The 20,841-nt window shown below is 46.1% G+C and overlaps 2 protein-coding genes and 5 non-coding genes across 8 annotated transcripts; 6 read left to right on the top strand and 1 right to left on the bottom strand.

Moving 5' to 3' along the window:
- Positions 1-8,174: 8,174 nt before the first annotated feature.
- NOP56 (NOP56 ribonucleoprotein) lies at positions 8,175-13,516 on the top strand. Its single transcript, XM_052650740.1, has 12 exons — positions 8,175-8,227; positions 8,382-8,471; positions 8,836-8,950; positions 9,558-9,719; positions 9,873-10,071; positions 10,411-10,598; positions 10,680-10,831; positions 11,017-11,117; positions 11,485-11,633; positions 11,854-11,975; positions 12,161-12,295; positions 13,046-13,516. The coding sequence occupies exons 1-12, from the start codon at positions 8,225-8,227 to the stop codon at positions 13,418-13,420; spliced, it is 1,791 nt and encodes a 596-aa protein (XP_052506700.1). The 5' UTR covers positions 8,175-8,224; the 3' UTR covers positions 13,421-13,516.
- Positions 9,325-9,396, top strand: LOC128058939 (small nucleolar RNA SNORD110). The gene has a single exon (XR_008200538.1). It is a non-coding gene; the product is annotated as a small nucleolar RNA SNORD110 (small nucleolar RNA).
- LOC128058927 (small nucleolar RNA SNORA51) lies at positions 10,159-10,294 on the top strand. The gene has a single exon (XR_008200528.1). It is a non-coding gene; the product is annotated as a small nucleolar RNA SNORA51 (small nucleolar RNA).
- LOC128058934 (small nucleolar RNA SNORD86) lies at positions 11,181-11,266 on the top strand. The gene has a single exon (XR_008200535.1). It is a non-coding gene; the product is annotated as a small nucleolar RNA SNORD86 (small nucleolar RNA).
- LOC128058921 (small nucleolar RNA SNORD56) lies at positions 11,692-11,762 on the top strand. Its single transcript, XR_008200523.1, has one exon. It is a non-coding gene; the product is annotated as a small nucleolar RNA SNORD56 (small nucleolar RNA).
- Positions 12,021-12,091, top strand: LOC128058920 (small nucleolar RNA SNORD57). Its single transcript, XR_008200522.1, has one exon. It is a non-coding gene; the product is annotated as a small nucleolar RNA SNORD57 (small nucleolar RNA).
- IDH3B (isocitrate dehydrogenase (NAD(+)) 3 non-catalytic subunit beta) lies at positions 13,504-18,437 on the bottom strand. 2 transcript variants are annotated; one of them, XM_052650742.1, is made up of 12 exons: positions 18,391-18,437; positions 18,193-18,273; positions 17,969-18,067; positions 17,756-17,876; positions 15,911-15,971; positions 15,701-15,833; positions 15,463-15,596; positions 15,269-15,371; positions 15,042-15,188; positions 14,722-14,816; positions 14,554-14,614; positions 13,504-13,640 (listed from the first exon to the last, which is right to left on the bottom strand). In XM_052650742.1, the coding sequence occupies exons 1-12, from the start codon at positions 18,424-18,426 to the stop codon at positions 13,560-13,562; spliced, it is 1,152 nt and encodes a 383-aa protein (XP_052506702.1). In that variant the 5' UTR covers positions 18,427-18,437; the 3' UTR covers positions 13,504-13,559. The 2 variants fall into 2 exon arrangements, with proteins under 2 accessions (XP_052506702.1, XP_052506701.1); XM_052650741.1 differs by lacking the exon at positions 13,504-13,640 and adding an exon at positions 13,670-13,931.
- Positions 18,438-20,841: the final 2,404 nt, after the last annotated feature.

Below are 20,841 nucleotides of genomic sequence, written 5' to 3'. Positions count from 1 at the left end.
ACTGTGGTGTTGGAGAAGACTCTTGAGAGTCCCTTGGACTGCAAGGAGATCCAACCAGACCATTCTGAAGGAGATCAGTCCTGGGATTTCTTTGGGAGGAATGATGCTAAAGCTGAAACTCCAGTACTTTGGCCACCTCATGTGAAGAGTTGACTCACTGGAAAAGACTTTGATGCTGGGAGGGATTGGAGGCAGGAGGAGAAGGGGACGATCGAGGATGAGATGGCTGGATGGCATCACTGACTTGATGGACACAAGTCTGAGTGAACTCTGGGAGTTGGTGATGGACAGGGAGGCCTGGCATGCTGTGCGACTTGTGGGGTCGCAAAGAGTCGGACACAACTGAGCGACTAAACTGAACTGAACACAACAATGTAAATCAACTATACCTCAATAAAAAAGAAAAAATATGTTACTAAAAAATTAAAAATAAAGTGATCTTAGGTTACTAGTGCCTCTAAGAAAAAGGAGGACAAAGAAACAAAAAACAGCACAAATACAAAGCATATATGATACTAGAAATAAATCAAAATATATCAGGAATTAACCTAAGGACCAGAGAAGGCAATGGCAACCCACTCCAGTACTCTTGCCTGGAAAATCCTATGGATGGAGGAGCCTGGTGGGCTGCTGTCTATGGGGTCGCAGAGTCAGACACGATTGAAGCAACGCAGCAGCAGCAACCTAAGGACAGGTGCACAGAGACCTCCAGATTCTGCTGTGAAGATTCAACAAGCTGACACATATAAGACTAAGTGCCAAGCGTTAGACTAAGTTCTTAATAAGTAACAGATAACTTTTACCCAGTATTCCTAAATGATCTTTCTAGAAGGATTCCCATTCTTATGTGTCTCTGTAAAGAAATGCTGCAAATATGTATAAATCGTTACCAAAGAATGTTGCAGGGTTTATTTGGCCTGGGAATTGCCAGACACCTTTGAAATTTGATGAGAAAAATTCAGGAAATGAGTGTTAAGTGCTGCCATCCTGTGGTTGTTTCATGTAATTTCCTTTCCTGAAGCTCTGCCTCGTCCTTTGAACTTAAATAGCACATTCATTTCCGTAAGTCCCCATTAACACTGCTCAGAGTAAAACCTCCAGCTTAATTACACCAAAATGACACAGTGAGCCATACACCAGGCTAAATAAAAAGAGGAAGAGATGCTGCAGTGTATTATCCTTCCCAATGGGTGAACACAGAGACAAGAAAGGCCCACATGGCTTTTTAAAGCTGAGCCTGGAGCACACCTGGCAAGCCAGTAGCCTCCTTCAGACCTGCTGCCATTTCCTCAGCTGGAACTTGGTGGGAAATGTTTTGCACATCACCTCCAAACTAATCCGCTATCAAACACTGCTTTATGGAGAGTAAGAGTCATCAGGCCCAAGCCCCTCACCCTGGCCTTCATTCAAGGCTTCATACATTCTAGATCTTTCATGTTAGATCCTTCAGTCTTTCGTCCAACTACCGAGCAGGATGAATCTCTTACACCTCCAAGAGTTTCTTCTCTCTGGATTGACTTTCAACTCTTTCTACCCTCCATCTCTAAATGACCTACACACCCTTCTGTGAATACCTAAATTACCTCCTGCCCCTGAAATCTTCCTCAGGAACCCTGGTCAGCCTCCCACACTGCTACATCTTAGCACATGGGTAGTGACGTCTCTGAATGAAGAGGCCATGGGTTCGTACTATCACTGCTTTCATCATCCTTCCACGTCTCTGCTCGAAATGTTGCCCCTCCACTGAGGGACTCAATGCTACCTTCCTTAACATGTACCAACATCTATGGTACCAAGTATGTACTACATATTTACTTGATTTCCTGTCTCCTAGGATGTAAACTCCACGGTGGCAGGGACTTGACTTTGTATACTACTGTACCCCCAGCATCTACAAAGATATTTGGCATACAATGGGCACATAAAAACTTTTTTTTTTTTCTTCTAAGGAATGGAAAAACTGATTCTGTAGCTTCTTGAACATCATTACAGCTGATACCTCATCCACAAAAGATGTTCGATCACATAGTCTTCAAGACGCCCACTAGCTCAAAACATAGCTATGTTCTCAGGGGCCCAAAAAAGACCAGTTGAATTACATGACTTAGTTAGGTTTCTGGGAAGATGAACAGATGCAGCTTTAGGCTCATTTCTCCACGCACCCTCCCACCAGCCCCACCAGTTCAAGCTTCCTGTCTGTGAGGTGTCTGCAGACTACAATGAGTCCCTGGGCCTCACACACATAAAATGATGCCAGCTGTCATGGCCACACCAGCACTTAAAGAGAGAACTAGGTGGATACTGACAGAAGCTGGAACAATACAATCAGGATAGTAAATCTGAGATGAGGAAGTACAACAGCTTAGAGACCCCAAAACTGTTTTGATCAATAGCATCTTGCCTCCTCATCCAAAAAGTACAGTCCTTCCCAGTACGAAATCGAATGCTACCAGGCAGTAATGGGTGGCTGGGGGTTTTCTCAGAGAAACAGGAAATAATGTTTAGAAAGCAGCAATGGAAAGCAAGGAGGAGCTTTAATACCTTCACTCTTTAATACCCATCTAAACAACGTGTGGGTCCTTGAAGCAATCATAATGAAAACTAGAATAAACTTGATTTGAATTATAAGTATTGCATGCCAAATTAGTGAATACAGCTAAAGAAGTATCTAGAAAGAAATGCATATTGAAGGAGAAATTTTTAAACCAAAGAACAAACTTCCATATTAAGAAACAAAACACAGCAAAATAAAGCCATCAAGTAGAAGGAAATAATAAATACAAGAATAAAAGTTAAAAAAAAATACACATACAATAGAATCAACAAAATCTAAAGTTCAATGTTTGAAAAGGAAAATAAAATTAACTTTTGAGAATGATGAAAATAAGGTAAAAATAAATATTAAGGATAAAAAAGATCACAGCTATATATGCTACACAAAACATAAAAAAATCTATTCAAATCTATACTAAAAAATGTGAAAGCACAGATGAAATGCTTTATTTTTCTTGGGCTCCAAAATCACAGCAGATGGTGACTGCAGCTATGAAATTAAGACGCTTGCTCCTTGAAAGAAAAGCTATGACCAACCTAGACAGCACACTAAAAAGCAGAGGCATTACTTTGCCTACAAAGGTCCGTATATTCAAAGCTATGGTTTTGCAGTAGTCCTGTATAGATGTGAGTTGGACCATAAAAAAGGCTGAGTGCTGAAGTATTGATTTTGGACTGTGGTGTCAGAAAAGACTTTTTAAAGTCCCTTGGACAGCAAGGAGATCAAACCAGTCAATCCTGAATATTCATTGGAAGGACTGATGCTGAAACTAAAGCTCCGATACCCACCTAATGCGAAGAGCCGACTCACTGGAAAAGACCCTGATGCTGGGAAAGACTGAAGGCAGAAGGGGACAACAGAGGATGAAATGGATGGCATCACCAACTCAATGGACAAGAGTTTGAGCAAACTCAGGAGATAGTAAAAGACAGGGAATCCTGGTGTGCTGCAGTCAATGGGGTCATGAAGAGTCAGACACGACTAACAACAAAATATATGAAATGAACAAATTCCCAGAAAACTAACAAAAATGGTACAAGAAAGTAGAAATCCTGAACAATTTGTGACCATTATAAATTTGAATTATTTAAAATATGTTTTCAAGATCTTCTCTTTGTTCTTGGTGTTTTGCTGGTTTATTACAAGGGTACAAGCCTGGATTTCTTTTTATCCTGTTTGAGATGCATTCCCGTACCTTTTGGCTCAGTGTTTTTCATCAGTTCTTGGGAAACTACATCCACCAGCTATTCAAATATTGTTCCTCCTGATGACGGTTAATTTTATGTTGTCAACTCAACTAGACTAAGGGACTCCCAGACAGCTGGTAAAACACTGTTTCTAGTTGTGTTTGTGAGGGTGTTCCTGGAAGAGATTAGCATCTGAGTTGGGGAACTGAGTAAAGCAGATGGCCCTCCCAAACATGGACGGTCATCAACCAATTCACTGAGAACAAGAATAGAACAAAAAAGTGAAGGAAGGGCAAATTAGTTCTATCTCTGCTTGAGCTGAGACATCCATTTCCTCCTGTCCCTCGGACACTCTGGGTTCTTAGGCTTTCAGTATCAGACTTGGGCCTACATCAGCTGCCCTCAACCCCATTCTTAGGCCTTTGGGTTCAAACTGAATTAACATCATCAGTTTCCCTGGTTCTCCTGCCCACAGATGGCAGACTGAGAAACTTCCTGGCTTCCACAAACATGTGAGCCATTTCCTATAATAAATTCCCTCTTATCTATATCTATGTACTTGCATGCTAAGTCGCTTCAGTCACATCTGACTCTTTGTGACCCTATAGACTGTAGCCAGCCAGGCTCCTATGCCCATGGGATTATCCAGGCAAGATACTGGAGTGGGTTGCCATGCCCTCCTCCAGGGGATCTTCCTGATCCTTTGATCCTCCAGAGATCAAACCCGCTATTTCCTGCACTACAGGCAAATTCTTCACCCCATTCTGAGCCACCAGGGAAGCCCCATTCATTTTATCTATAGCTATATCCTATTGCTTCTGTTTCTCTGAAGAGAACCCTCACTAAAATCCTTCCTGCTTTCTGGGCTAGACTTATTCCACATCTCCTAACCGCTCTTTCGCCTCTTTATCTTTGTTGCATTCTCAATAAATTATTTGGTTAGATCTTCCAATTCACTAACACTCTCTTAAACCATGCCTAATCTGCTAATGAGTCAATGCATTTCTTTTAAATTTCAACAAGTTTTTCATTTCTACAAATATCATTATCTGTTCACTTCTGCCATGTTCCCCAAACATGGCACAGATGAAACTGCCTACCTCCAAGAACAGGGACAGCCATATGACCCTGAAAACGCCCAATCTCATCAGATCTCAGAATAGGGACTAGCAATCCTTTTGCATAAATTGTCAGATAATAAAGATTTGAGACTTCGTGGGCCCCATTAGTCTCTGCCACACACACACCCCAAAATTAAAACCCTTTAAAAACGCAAAAATCATTCTTAGCTCTGAGGTCCTACAAAAATAAGCCACAAGCCAGATTTAGTCCCCAGGGTCATGGTTTGCTGACCCCTGCTCTAGAGGTCCCACACTCAACCCAATGCAATGGTCAGTGCATCAGAGGAAGGCTTACAGAGCATTCATGAGGAGTGAGTTGCCATTCCCTTCTCCAGGGGATCTTCCCAACCCAGGAACCCAGATCTCTTGCATTGCAGGCAGATTCTTTACTGTCTGAGACACCAGGGATGTCCTTCATGAGCAAAGGGTTAGGATAAAAGTTCCTCTGGTAATAAGCATGGTCCTCCCAGCCTATACATGGCAGACAGGTGACCCCAAAGACCACAAATGCCTCAGTGAGGAGTATTTCCACCAATAGAGGCCTGACATAAGAAGATACAGCTCAGAGATTTCAAGTATTTGGCTAAGATCAGTGTGGCTCAGAGGACAAAAGTGTACAGGTCCAGGGACCAGTCCAAAGCAGCCATTTTATAGCAGGGATTGATGGTGTCCCAAGACACAGCACCAGATCCTAAGCACAGAGAACTGAGAAATGCCCCCTCTTCCCCTGTAACTAGGATATAAGAGTGCTCCCACAAACCCCACTGCCATTTTGAAAAGACCTGAAGAAGACAGAGGAAACCTGAAAGATTCTTAGCAACCCTGTTTAAATAAAAAAAAAACCAACCAAGAGACCAATAACTGGCAGGTTTATATACTGAACATATTTTCCAGGTTTCAACATTTAATCAGTAAACTGTCTATCTACTGCCACTGGAAGTTGAAAAACAGAATGCGTAACTATTTTACCATGTGAAACAAAACTCAGTTTTATAAGTGCTCTGTCTATGTGTGTAAGTTAATGTTAGAAATGAATCAGAGTAGCTGGGTTTATAAAAATTGGGGTTTTAGTAGACTTTATGAGAAGTGATGGGAGAACTGGGACTCAACTGAGAATAGGTAAAATGAAATACTGTGATAAAAAATTATCACTATTCACTGATAAAGGGGATTAAAAAAAAAAAAGTCCACTAATATTCGTTGAGTTCCTCCTACATGCCAGGTACCACACCTGTGTCACACCTGGCCTATGTTCAGTAAAATGTTTGTTTTCAGTAGCAGTAAATATGAATCAGAGTCAGCAAACCTGGGTTCAGATCTGAGCTCTGCTGCTTACAACACGACCTTAAGTTAATCACCCAACTTTCCTAAGCTTATCTAATTATGGGCTTCCCTGGTGGGTCAGAGGTTAAAGCATCTGCCTGCAATGTGGGAGACCTGGGTTTGATACCTGGGTCGGGAAGATTCCCTGGAGAAGGAAATGGCAACCCACTCCAGTATCCTTGCCTGGAGAATCCCATGGACGGAGGAGCCTGGTGGGCTACAGTCCCCGGGTCGCAGCTGAGCTACTTCACTTTCACTTATCTAATTATAAGCTCTTCTACCTCACTAGCTGAAGTGCACTTTTCTTCAGCTACCCCTCTAAGTTAGCAAACTGCTTTAACACAGTTCCTTTATAACCAGAGGACTCAAATCTATCTAAAGCCATGAGGTAAACTTTCAGCTCAGTGACTCTCAGGCTTCTAGTACATAATCCACAGAAATGTGCATATACATAACATATATATGGTGTATATATATGTATATATTTGTTTAAAACAAAAATTTTACAAATCAATACTCCTTACTCTATGTGATAGACTATTATTTCCTTTTTTTCATCCTACTTTTTTAATGCTGGCCAAGACTGTCTAAATTAATTCTGCAAACCGATTAATGGATTCCAACTTCTCCTCTGAAATTCTCTACTTTAGTAGACAAGCACCTGTAACCCCAGGAATATTTAGGATTAAGTATAGACGTAATCAAGTAAATCAGTCATAGCATTAATATGTTCCAATACATTTTGGAAACTTCTATTTAATTTGGCATTTATAATGCTTTAACATTCTCATGTAACAGATTAATTTTGCAATTCCATTTTAAAACATGAGATGGAGTAACTGATCCAATTCCGTTTTAAAAACATGAGATGGGAGTCTGAACTCATGATTGTAAGTGGATACAGGCAAAAAAATGTAAGCACATATGTAAGCAATATTAAGACTATGATATTTTAAGATTTATGATTAAATTTAATCTACTAGATTTTAAGAGCTCAGTACTTGAATCTTGTCAAATAACTGAACTGCTTAAGAAAATACCTTGAATATATAAATGCACGCTAGTTGAGGGAATTTTAAGTTGTAAAAATCCCCTTAAGATGATTTATTTTTAAATTTACCAACATATATATACCATTTTGGGGTAACCAGGTTTTGGACTTGTAACTCAGACATTATTAAAGCAAAAGTATCAATAATTTCAAAACAGTCTCCTGAGTGCCTTAAAGCTGCCCAGAGGACACGACAGCAGCTCCCGTTCACTTGGAACTAACAGGGTACTAAGAAGTTGGGCAGTGCACCAGGGCGAGTGACACTTGGCCCCGCAAAGGAAGGTTCTGCCGAAGCAGGGAACAATGAACTGGAAAAAGATGGGAATCATCTTTCTTTCCTACTTCAGCGCCTGAAGCCTTTATTTTTAAAAATAAAACTGAAAAGCACCAAGTCAGCAATGGGAATCACGACTTCAAAGTCCGCGCCAGTGCCTCAGGCCCAGCTTCCGCCCCAGTGGTGAGGAAAGCCAGCGCAGAACCCTGGCCCGGCAGAGGGTAGACCCCTATTGCTGGGTGGGGACGCAGGGGGTCCTGGTATCCTGGGGGCTTGGGCGGGGCCTAGGTCCTGAGATGCCTAGCGCTGTGGAGACTGGGCTCCGCAACAGTTTCTGCTCTGAAGTGTGGCCGCGATCAGTGCGGGGGCCTCCAGCCAAGCTCTGCTGCCTGTAATTTACAGGATGAAAACAAGAGTGAATGAACCAGAAAAGCGCGCCTTTCCAAACCGTTTTGCAGCCTGCAGGGCCCATTCCGGCCGGCGCGTACCAACCAACCATGCCGCAGCAGAGACCGGAAAAGGCCGACTTGCCGGCGCTCGCGCCCCTGTCCTCGCCTGCGGGCCGTACCACCCCGGGCGACCCCTCCCGAGGAAAGGGATGGTACCGTCCCCGGCCTCTGATTGGCCGACGAGGCGGGGGCGTGGCCTCCGGAGCCTGGTTCCGCGTGCCAGAGCGCGCTCGCCGTAGTGCGAGCCGGACCAGGAGCGAGCGCCATGGTGAGGAGTGGTTGTAGGGTGCGGGCGAGGTAGAGGCCGTGGTTTAGGCCTGGGTTTGGGCTGGAGCATGGGCCGGGACCAGGGCCTTCCCCGGGGACGGGGTTGGGCAAACGTGAGATAAGCGCTTACTCTGGTGTCCCGGCTCCCTTTTCAGGTGCTGCTGCACGTGCTTTTCGAGCACGCGGTCGGCTACGCGCTTCTGGCGCTGAAGGAGGTGGAGGAGATCAGCCTTCTGCTGCCGCAGGTGGGTGGACATAGTGGGCTAGCCGGCGGCTCCGCAGCCCCTCGGGCCGCGCGGGCCCCAGCATGCACCGCGCGCTCCCACGTGGCCGGCCGCGCTTTGGGAGGTGCGCTGGGCCTGACAGTTCCAAAGTAGGTGGTCCTTACTTGCATTCGTGATTAGAATTGCGTTAGAAGCATTAAAAAGTAAGCTTCCCAGATTCCACCCCGTACCGATGAAGCGGAACCGGAATTTAGGACCCATGATCTGTCCAATTTTAGTGTTCGATTGGTCCTAAAAGTGCTTTCAGGTCCGAGAGCTGCTGCTGCTTTACTGCCCCCTAGAGGCAAGAGGGAGGGAAGAATATCACTCATCTTTCTCCCCCCAGGTGGAGGAGTGCGTACTGAACCTTGGCAAATTCCACAACATCGTTCGTCTTGTGGCCTTTTGTCCCTTTTCCTCGTCCCAAGTTGCCTTGGAAAATGCCAACGCTGTGTCTGAAGGTGAGTTGGCCACTAAATATTGTAGAGAGATGAGCCGAGATGTAGTTCTTTCTACTGTTAACCCTTTAACAACCTAGGATGTACGCTTTATTTCTTGTAGGCACCGTAGTAATGATTTTTAAGTGAAATCAGGCTGGGGTTGAGGGGCTGGTATAATGGTAGATCCAATCAAATGTGGTTCTCTGCTAGTTTGTTCAGCTGATTGCAAAGGGCAATTTTGATGCCAAAAGCCTGGAGGAAGTTTTAGTCCCAGAAGGCAGATCTGGTACTAAATACATCCATTGTGCTCCAGGGTGTGTTTCAAGCTTTCAGTAATATATTTTACACTTAGGTTATGGGGCCTGAGTTCTGTTCTCCTATGGTTGATGCTGGCTTTGCAGTGATGACTTGAGTCTGTCAATCCCCTGAGTGAGTGTAATCACTGATGTCTCCATGTCTCTGAGCAAAGCCTCTGAGTAAGAGGAGGGCTCTAGGCACAGGCCATCTTAGCACGCTCTGCAAGACCAGTGTAAGATCAGTCTCACTGAGCAGTTGAGGTGACAAGATCCCTTTTTACGATTTAAACGTCCTTCAGCATGTTAGTGGGAGCTCTGTTCTTTGCCTTGAGGTGTTGTTCATGAGGACCTCCGCCTGCTCTTGGAGACTCACCTGCCACCCAAAAAGAAGAAAGTACTTCTGGGGGTTGGGGACCCCAAGATAGGTGCGGCTATACAAGAGGAGTTAGGGTACAACTGCCAGACTGGAGGTGTCATAGCCGAGATCCTTCGAGGTGAGACAGTTTTGAAATCTGGAGCTGGTGGTGGGGCAGTGGTTCTGGAAACCTAGCAGGTTGCTTTTTAGAAGCCCTGCTGCTTGTCTGGTGCCTGTGCATGCAGGTACTAGCTCAGAGCCTTTCCTTACTCACAGTCTCACCCTCTTCTAGGGGTTCGTCTGCACTTCCACAACCTGGTGAAAGGTCTGACCGATTTGTCTGCTTGTAAAGCCCAACTGGGGCTAGGACACAGCTATTCTCGTGCCAAAGTTAAGTTTAATGTGAACCGAGTGGACAATATGATTATCCAGTCCATTAGCCTCCTGGACCAGCTGGATAAGGATATTAATACCTTCTCCATGCGTGTCAGGTAAAGTGCAGGGGTGACCTGAGAAACAAGGTCTTGGGTCTGTGGGTTAGCTAATTTTGAATCCTGAAATCAGGACTGATAGAGCTGGACCTCCTGATGCTTACCACAGGCTGTGTGCTTACACTGACTGTATAGAAAGAGGAGGTAGAGTAAACCCACCCCATATACACCTCAGCCCAGGCAGGCCCTTTACCTGGTCTGTATTGTGAATGGGGAGACATGGAGGTTTTTGGATCTGATTTGTTCCAGTTTCCTCCAGGCATAAAGTAGATGTGGAGAGGGCTGAGTGTAGCTTTGAAGCATGGCAGCTGGGCCAGGGAGTGATTGTGTTCTTTGCAGGGAGTGGTATGGGTATCACTTTCCTGAGCTGGTAAAGATCATCAATGACAATGCTACGTACTGCCGCCTTGCTCAGTTCATTGGAAACCGGAAGGAGCTTAATGAAGAAAAGTTGGAGAAGCTGGAGGAGCTGACAATGGATGCAGCCAAGGCTAAGGCTATTTTGGATGCCTCGCGGTCTTCCATGGGTCAGTACAGAGCCTAGCAGTGAAAATAAGGTATGGGGCTCTGAATATTGGGCTTCTGCATTCATACTTGATGTTCTTTAGGCATGGACATATCAGCCATTGACTTGATAAACATCGAGAGCTTCTCCAGTCGTGTGGTGTCTTTGTCAGAGTACCGCCAAAGTCTACACACTTACCTGCGATCCAAGATGAGCCAAGTAGCCCCCAGCCTGTCTGCCCTAATTGGGGAAGCGGTACGTCATGGGAAACCAAAAGATGGGGGATTATGGGATTACCCCATAGTCATCATACTGTTGTTGTATTTCATGAGCTATCATATCTTCCCCAGTTGAACTTGATGGGGAGGAGGTTGAAGCATGTTATGCAGTTGGTACATTGGCAATTCCAGCTTCTTTGACTCCTTGACTCTTTTCTCTAGGTAGGTGCACGTCTCATTGCTCACGCTGGCAGTCTCACCAATCTGGCCAAGTATCCAGCATCCACAGTGCAGATCCTTGGGGCTGAAAAGGCCCTGTTCAGGTACCAGTGAGGGCACCTGCTCACACTCAGGTGCCACTTCTGGTGCCCACTTGCTTGTTTGGGGATCACAGTGATGGTTGACCAGGGCTCCCTGACCTATACAGGCCTCTGCTATGGGGGTGATGGCCAGTCCTGGTGTCTGAGTGATTCCCTAGGCCCAGCAAAGGGACCAAGTTTCCAGGTCAGCGACATTGGATGCCTTCCCTCTGCCTCTGGGAGTGGTGGGTTGGCATGAGGTGGGGTAGAAACCCAACCTGGCCTGAGGCTCACTCTGGAAACTGCGGGGAAAGGGAAGGGAGGCACTGTCTTAGCTAACACCGTTGAAATTTCTGATCTTAAAAGTCTCCGCTGAATATTCTTCTCCCAGAGCCTTGAAGACAAGGGGTAACACCCCAAAGTACGGACTCATTTTCCACTCTACCTTCATTGGTCGAGCAGCTGCCAAGAACAAAGGTCGCATCTCCCGATACCTGGCAAACAAATGCAGTATTGCCTCACGAATTGATTGCTTCTCTGGTATGAGTGGGGCAGTGGGCAGTTGGGAGGGTGGGGAGGCTGACTACCCTAGCAGCTTCTACAATGATGGCAGTATTTTTCGTCAACAGCAGTTCACCTAGTGAGTGTTGATACTTTGGGTCTGAGTAAAGCTGAGGGTAGAGGGAATACTGGAGGTTGAGCTAATAGTTTGTCCTTCTAGGGGCTGATGTGCTTTGTTTACTTATATAAACACATCCAGAGGTGCCCACCAGTGTTTTTGGGGAGAAGCTTCGAGAACAAGTTGAGGAGCGGCTGTCCTTCTATGAGACTGGAGAGATTCCCCGAAAGAATCTGGATGTCATGAAGGAGGCAATGGTTCAGGTCAGTTTGGGTCGGGTCGGGTCAGGTAGAATAAGAGCTGGGTGTTGGAGGTGATGAACTGTCTTAACCTGACCATGTAGAGTGGAGGCAAAAAACTGATTTAATGAGCCTGATCCAACAAAACCATGAGAGAGACCTGGGGAACCAGAAGTCTTCGAGCCTTTTCAGCATCTTTCTTTGGCCAGGCAGAGGAAGCGGCTGCTGAGATCACTAGGAAGCTCGAGAAACAGGAGAAGAAACGCTTGAAGAAGGAAAAGAAAAGGCTGGCTGCAATTGCCCTGGCTTCTTCAGAAAATAGCAGTGCCCCGGAGGAGTGTGAGGTCAGTAGTAAACTGCCAGCCCTCAGCCCTAGGTAAAGATCTTAGGTTGTAGGACAGAAAGCAGCAGAACAGAGAATATAGCATCTCAAGTCAGGGTCTAGAGTACATGCTTTTGGATTGAAATAAAGACTTGAAGTATCAAAATCTACCTCTTGATTCTATAGGAAGGAGATAGGTGCTGAGAAAACTTGAATATTCAAGAGCCCAGAGAGCTGGTCTGTAGCAACACCTGTTCATTCCCTGGGCAAGTGTGTTCTGCCTCTGCTGCCTTCCAGGAGTTCTTAACCAGGGGTAGTGCAGACTGCTCTGCTTGTTCTCAGAAGTATCTAGAGATGACAGCATCTCATACTGGGAATGAGGAACAGGGAGGGCTCCAATGTGCTGCTGTGGTCGAATCAGTCTCCCTAGGATTGTCAGCAGTGCCGGTGTCTCAGGGTCCCCTCTGGAACTTGGCATCGTGATTCTTTTTTGTGACCAGCATGGTGAGGTTTTTCTGTAAATTCCCTAAGGATAATTGTGTGTTCTACCTTTTAAGTGATGGGGGGCGGGACAGGTTACCTTTGATTTGACATGGATTTCCAAAGCTAGAGCCATTTCATTAAAAATCATCCCAGAAACACTGGGCAGTTTTAATGCCATTTTCACTAGTTTTTGTTCCCTGAGTACTTAACAGCTGGAATTCTAACACGAGTATGTGTACATAAAACAGATGACACTACTTCATGCCCATTTTTCCCTTTCTGCCATCAGGAGACAAGTGAAAGACCCAAAAAGAAGAAAAAGCAAAAGCCCCAGGAGGCTCTTCAGGAGAATGGAGTGGAAGACCCATCTGTCTCTTTTTCCAAACCCAAGAAAAAGAAATCTTTTTCCAAGGAAGAGCTAGTTAGTAGTGATCTTGAAGAGACAGCTGGTACTGGAAGTCTTCCCAAGAGGAAGAAATCTTTTCCCAAAGAGGAACCAGTTACTGACCCTGATGAGTCAGAAAACAAGAGAGTCCCCAAGAAAAAGCGGAAATTGTCTTCTAAGGAGGAGCCACTCAGCAGTGGACCTGAAGAGGCTGCTGCCAGCAAGAGCAGCGGCTCCAAAAAAAAGAAAAAGCTCCGAAAGCTATCCCAGGAAAGTTAGAATGGACGTCTTCCTAGTGGGGCATAACTTAACAGAGGCATTCCCCATCCCATCCCCTAGAGCCCAATAAAAATAAAAACAAATTCACAAGAGTCATACCATGTTTTATTGGATACCTTAACATGGGTGTGGGTGGGACCTATGGGTTGGACAGGGCACCAATGACAGCCTCAGTGAAGTCTTGGCAGGTGGCATAACCACCCATGTCAGAAGTTCGAACCTGTAGGGGAGAATTGTTATCATCCCTGTGGCCTGGGCCCCATCCCTAACCCCCCACCACCTAACTGTTCCCTAAGGAAGCCAGCTCCCAACAACCTAGGCTCTGCCCAGAAGGTTTATGGTCTAGAGGTATAGGGCTCTTCTCTGGTCCACAGTACTGAAGGGAGGTGTATGGTCCTTGTGAGGTTGGAGGGAATAAAGGGCTCTAGCCCCCATAGGGGTGCAGGTGGCCGATGACAGACTTGATGAAGTCGGTTGTGGTGCTGTAGCCGCCCATGTCTCGAGTCCGTACCTACAGCCACCACCGGCAATTACCGTGGTGAAGAAGAGAAGAGAGCCCATGAAGGTGAGGGGCAGGGCAATGTGATGGAAATGGAATCCAAAGAGGGTGACAAGGCCAGGAAAACAAGATGCGATGCAGCAGAGATGCAAGGAGGCAGCCAGGTTTGGAAAAGCACAAACCTGTGTTCTGTCTTTTGAGGGCCAGAGCCACTATTCCTGCTCTGCTGCAGCCTCAGCAGGTTAAGAAGCTCAGCATGAGTGAGATGGGAAATGCAAGTCAGACCGAAGGAAGATACCTAACTGCAGGGGAGTGGCAGATAAGGATAGGCTTCCAGGTGTGGAGAAGGTGGTGCCTCATCCTGTCCGCTATCTCCCTCTGCTCCTCCATCTCCCCCCACGCTAGATAGGAAGCTACAAGATCTGCCAGTGGATGGAAGAGGAAATAGCAGATGGGAAACTAGGAGGCAAAGATGATCAAGAGAATGAGACAGCCAAGAGAAGAGAAATGAACAGCCCTGACAGGATTTGGGAAAGAGCAGAGGCTCTGGGGACCTGGAGGGAAAGGAGGCCCCAACTCAGGTTCCCAGAAATTAGTGCCAAGACCCTAAACCCCACAGCCTTTCTAAACTCACCTTGCCAACTTTAATCACCTTCTTCACTGCCTCTGCAATCATGTTGGAGTGATGCTCGAGACTGCCAATGTGGACAGAAACTAAATTACCCCCACGTCGTCTTCCTGATTTCCCCCACCCGTGCTCCCCGAACCACCCAGCCACCATCCTAGCCTGGCAGTGACCTACTTGAGATGCCGCAACATGTTGGAAGCTGACAGCAGCATGGCTGTGGGGTTGGCTATATTCCTGCCCACTGCCTGGGCAAACGGATGCCGGGCACCCTGTGGACAGATGAGCAGGCCAGAGTCACTAGCAGCAGACATTCTGCAGAATCTGAGGTCAGGGAAGGGTATTACATGAGAGGTCAGGCCAGGAACACTGAGAAGATGCAAGGGTTGGGGGGACAAGAGCAGGCCAGGGGGATGCACTGGAGGAGAGCTGTCGGGGATATGCGGTCAGATGAAGGGCACACACAAGAGGGCTGAGGGAGGAGGTCCCTCACTCACCGTCTCAAACACTGCGTACTCTGCACTGTAGCTCTCACCAGGGACCACACCAGCTCCCCCAACCAGGCCGGCAGCCAGATTGTCAATAATGTTCCCATAGAGATTGGGCATCACCAGCACATCAAACTGGTAAGGATTCTGCACCAGCTGGGGGTATGGAGAAAAGACATGAATCCAAGCCCTTGCCTTGCTTCTCACTGAGAACAGAGACACTGGGAGTGCCTTACCTGCATGCAGCAGTTGTCTATGATCATTTTCTCAAACTTGATCTTGGGATACAGTTCAGCAACTTCCTCACAGCACTGCAGGAACAACCCATCCCCCAGTTTCCTGTTCATGGGCCAAAGGGAACAGATTCAGCTGGGAGAGTGCTGGGGGCTACCTTCCCAGGACCTACCCCATGCAAAGTTATGTCCCTCACATGATATTGGCCTTGTGGACAGCCGTGACCTTGCCCCGCCCCTTCTTAGTGGCATAGTCAAAGGCGAACTTTGCAATCCGCTGTGATTTGGTTCGAGTGACAATCTTCAAGCACTCAATCACACCCCTTGCACTCTGCGTAAGAGAGAAGCAGCTGGGTGACACTGGAAAGAAGCGAAGAAGGAGCTAGGCCTCTCTCCCCTCTTCACGCCTGCTCCCCACAGTTGCTAGGACCTCACCTCGTGTTCCAGAGAACTGTACTCCCCTTCTGTCTGCTCCCGAATAATCACCAAATCTAGATTGTTGTGCCGAGTCTTGTACCCAGGAAGTGACTTCACATGGACTACATTGGCAAACAAGTCCAACTTCCGCCTGGGGATAGGGCAGAGCCATAAATACTGTGCCTGGTGCCCCAGTACCCCACTCACCAACAGCCTCCCATCACCTACCTCAGCCTCATATCATAGGAGGCTAGCTCCCCTTTATACTCCATTGGGGTGTGGATCTTTCCTGCATAAACAAAGTAGAGGTTAGGAGGAGAGAATCAAGCACAGGTCAAGTTCAAGGAAACCTGGAGTGGTGTCCCCTTGGTGACATAATGCAACCCAGACTCCCACCTCACACTCCCAAATAAGTGACCCTTAAATGTCTCTGGAGGCAAGGGGCAAACAAGAATAATGTAGTTAAAACCAGAAACATTGTGTCCAGTGTTTCATTTCTAGTCACCAGATGTATGCTGAAACTTCAAAATGACCTAAGAGGAGAACAGAAAAAAATTTTCTCATGTTCTCAAAGGGCCTGGATTAAATAGGTTGAGAAACAACTTAGATCTGTGACCCTTCTTGATGTTTCTGTGTCTACATATGTGACATCTTTTCAACCAACACATATCATGTGCCAGGCACTACGAATACCAACCAAATAACAACACAAACTCCTGTCTTCAAGGGGCAAACAATGCACTGGGAGAAGGAAGTTAATAGGAAGGACATGATAAATACCATGGGAGAGGTATTACCAACGTGCACAGGAGCACAGAGAAGAAAGGGATGCACAGAGGGATCTGGCAGTACCAGGAAGTATCACAGAACATCTGGCACTTCAGCCAGAGCTTAGTTTGAGTGAGTGTACCAGGTTAAATAGTGATCCCCAAAATGATATGTCCATGTTTTAACCCCCAGAACCTGTAAATGTGACCTTATTTGTTAAGACAGTGTCTGCAGAGATAGGAAGTAAAGGATCTTGAGATGGATTCCCACGGGATCTTTGTAGGTTCTAAACCCAGTAACAAGTCCTTATACAAGAAAAGGAGGAGAAACAGATACACAGACACAGAGTGGAGAAAACCAGATCCAGACAGAGGCAGAGACTGAAGTGACACACCTACAAGGCAAGAAACACTGAGGAATGCCAGTAGCTCCCAGGAGCCACCAGAGAAGCTGGAAGAGGCTGGGGAAGATTCCCCTTAAGTCTGTAGGTGAAGCTCTGCCAACACCTTAATTTTGGGATTCTGCCTCCAGAACTGGAAAGAATAAAATTTCTATTACTTTAAGCCACCAAGTTTATAGTAATGTGTGGCAGCACTCAGAAACTAATACAGTGAGTAAGGAAGATTCTGACAGGAGGAACCAAAAGGAGCCAAAAGGAGAACACTGTGGGCAGAAGGAACAGATGAAGTCAAGACAATACACATTATCTGGAAACTAACACAGTCTGGAGTGACCAAAGAACAGAACACATGTTGCATAAACAAAGGCAGAAAAACTCATAACGAACTTACTTTCCTACCCTAAGGCTGGGACTGGCAAAGTCATGGTGGTCTTTCCAAGAGAAGAGCTGTAAAGGATGGACTGTAGGGGCAGAACTGAAAGCCAAAAAGTCTAATGAGGCAGTTACAGTAGGAAAGCAGAAGGAAAGACAGAAAAGAGGCAGCTAGAAATGGCATTTCTGAGACACAATTAACAAGACTTGAGGACCATTTCCCTAGAGAAGGAAATGGCAACCCACTCCAGTATTCTTGCCTGGAAAATTCCATGGACAGAAGAGTCTGGCGAGCTACAGTCCAAGCAAAGAGTCTGACGGGACTGAGCACGATGACCCACGAGGTAGCCCCACGACAGACTACAAATTCATAAAGCCTTCCTGCATAGAGCATGAGGCACATGATCCCTCAGCTCCTGGGTTTCCAACTGGGTTCCCACTGATGGTTACCAATCAGTGGTGAGAACTCAGAAGAGTTAATGTATCGGTGTGTGCTGAGGGAAGCTTAATGAGCATTTATTCGGCACACATACCAATGATGGCCACTTTGTTCTCCTTCATGGAACTCAGAACCTGCTCCAGCTTCTCCTCAGATGCCATATTCTGCACCTCGCTCAGGTGATGCTCCTGGAACTCCACTGGGACAGAGGCAGCCTTCAAGAACAGTGCCAAACATCGCAGGATCAGAATGGAGTAAGTCCTTTCCGACTCAAGCAATCGTCCCCGTCACGCCCCAGGCCACTAACCTTGAACACCTCCTTGACAGCGTGCATCAGCTCAGGCCCCACGCCGTCTCCTGGCAGCATAGTCACGGGAAAAGCGCCCTCCACCCTGACGTCCTCGCCCTGCGAGCAGGGGCAGCAGAGCTAGAGCTGGGGCGAGGAAAGGGGTTCTGGGGCGGGGTGGAGGGCATGGCCAGGAGAGGAGATGTCAGGGGCCTGGGCGAGACGGGAGCCGGACCTGCGCTTACCTGGGTCCGCGAGGATGCTTGCGCCACGGTTGAGGTACACAGGCTCCTCCATGCTCCGGGATTCGGAGCGGCGACCAGTGCCTGCAACAGACACACAAGCCTTTTAAGTCTGATCTGGGCGCCTCAGGCCCCGACTACTTCTGTGAGCCCGGTACAAACCCCCCGCCCTCCCGCCAGCCCTTGGGTCCCAGGCCTTACTCGGGTAAGCCAGCGGACGCGGCTGAGGGCAGCCATGTCACTCGCAGGAAGTCGCGGAGAAGTGACGCCGGAAGCTGGAGCGGCCCGGGGCCCCTATTTCCGGCCCGGCAGGGATGTTGGGCGGTACCCCTTATTTCCTCCAACCAAAACAGCTAACTCGGTGGTTTTCCTCCGCTGGCATCCTCTTGGGCTCACCTCTTCCGGTACCCCCTGATGCGGCAGAGAGCTGCTTTGTCTATTGCTTTACTTTCAGTCACCGTATTTATGTTGAAACTTGAAAATAATATTAAAAGCGAATATGAGGTTTCATTTCTATCAAACAGGGACCTAAGTTTAAGGGCAAGTTGAAAAACAATACTGGAGAATATGTCTTATATGTTTTTGTGTCCTCGTATTTGTTATTCTTTTTATCAATTCTCGCTGAACAATCGTGTGTCCGACACTGAAGACGTTAATGAACACCACACAATGCATAGACGAAGGTGTGTGGGCGCCTGGCTTCTTCAGTCTCCGAGCCTGCGCAGTTATCAATCTGTATTAATCAAGTTTCCTCGTTGTTTTTTCCTAGGTGATCTTATTCTTTGCTCTGACCTTTGTTTTCTAATAGTGTGGCCCAGGATTGAACTCCCCTGAGCAGGTTAGTAATTAGAGACAAATTATCTCAATCTAGTGTGACCCTAAAAGGAAAATTCAGACCGATTTTCTAAATTTCACTCACATGCCTAAAGCACCTGACCCAAGTGGACATGGAGCACTTGTTAAAAATGCAGACTTACGTCACTCCAGACTTGCTGAATCTAAATTTCAGGATTGGGTCCCCAGAAAGCATATTCAACAGGCTCCTTCAGATGATACACGCAAATTTAAGAACCACTAACTAGGTTGTCTGTGATTTATGTACCTAATCCTTCCAAAAACGTGCAAGGCATTCTCCCAGCCCAAGGGAAAGAATGCAGTGGTTCCAGTCTTGGGGACCAAGAACAGGCTTTGTGCCTCTTCTTTGCATTCCTTTAGGCAGGGCATTCTCTACTGTTGTGAGTTGAAAAGATTTAAATTAGAAAATAAATGTGTAAGAAACTTGAACACATGAAAAGTTCTGTGTCAATAAAAGGCTGTTAATAACATAGCTAATTGATATTATAATTGATAATATAATTATCAATGTTAATATTAATGTGACAAACTCCTCCATCTGCAGAATCAAAACCAGAGAACAGGACCATCTTGCCTTCATAGACTCCCTAGTCCCAAGTTACGCACTGCTCTTGCCATTTGCCACCATTTTTTTTTCTTCCAAACATTGCTCTTTCTAGTAGAGAAAAAGTGGGAGATTTACAATTTCTCAAAGCTATGTTTTCCCTTACTTTAGGAAATTGAGGGCAGGAAAGGAGATGTGCCATCTTAGTCTAATCTCTGATAATCTAATTTTCATCCCAGAAATATTAATTTCCTTGAGGGCAACTACATTATTTCCATACCTAAATTCTGCACAAATCTGAGCCCAGTCTGACAAACAACATCTGCTCGTGATATCAAGCTGTGTGGCTGTCAAAAGAGTGAAAGGAATTGATGAATGGTACCAAATGACTCAGGCCAGGGAAATGTGATCATCACTGTTCCAGGTCATTGTATTCTGGTGAGTTTGGTGAGCTCTCCTGGACTTTGAGTTCTTATTAAGGCATCTCTTACTGATACTACCTGAGAATAGGGAAGTTCAGTCTGGACCCTTGAATAGTTCCCTAACCAGACTCTTGGACAAGTGAGAGAAGTTAAACCATCTTATTCCTTTGAGTTGTTATGAAGCATACATTAGTGTTCAGTGTGATGCTGGATGATTTGAATGTCACTTTCCTAGGCCTATAAATACTCCAGTTCAGGGGTCCTAACCAGAGCTCCAGGTATCCATCAGTAGAAATCAGTACCATGAACCTGGATGGGGAAAATTTTTTTTTTAAATCCCTTCTTTATTCTCAATGACCTTTAACTGAAACTTAGTGTTTCCTATCATTACGAATGTAAAGTGAGGGACTGCCCTGGTGGTCCAGTGGTTAAGACTCTGCCTTGCAATTCAGAGGACATGGATTTGATCACTGGTTGGAAAACTAAGATCTCACATGCGCAGAGGAGCTAAGCCCACCACCACAGCTACTGAACCTGCACTCTCCAGAGTCCAAGCACCACAACTAGAGAAAGATCCTGCATGCCACAACTAAGACCTGGCTCAGCCAAATAAATAAATGTATTTTTTTAATGAATTTAAAGTGATAGTGTAGTGCTATTTGTAGTACCCTTGATTTTATCACTAATAAGAATTATAATTCATACTGCATTTCATTTGTCACAGTTATCTTGAAATATTATTTACTCTGATCACTACTTTAATATTATTTGACCTAATGTGCAGAGAAGGCAATGGCAACCCACTCCAGTACTCTTGCCTGGAAAACCCCA

The sequence above is a fragment of the Budorcas taxicolor genome, chromosome 13 (genome assembly GCF_023091745.1).
Source record: "Budorcas taxicolor isolate Tak-1 chromosome 13, Takin1.1, whole genome shotgun sequence".
Taxonomy (NCBI): Eukaryota; Metazoa; Chordata; class Mammalia; order Artiodactyla; family Bovidae; genus Budorcas; species Budorcas taxicolor.
Note: the sequence above shows the minus strand (reverse complement) of the source record. Positions and strands in the feature narration are given on the sequence as shown.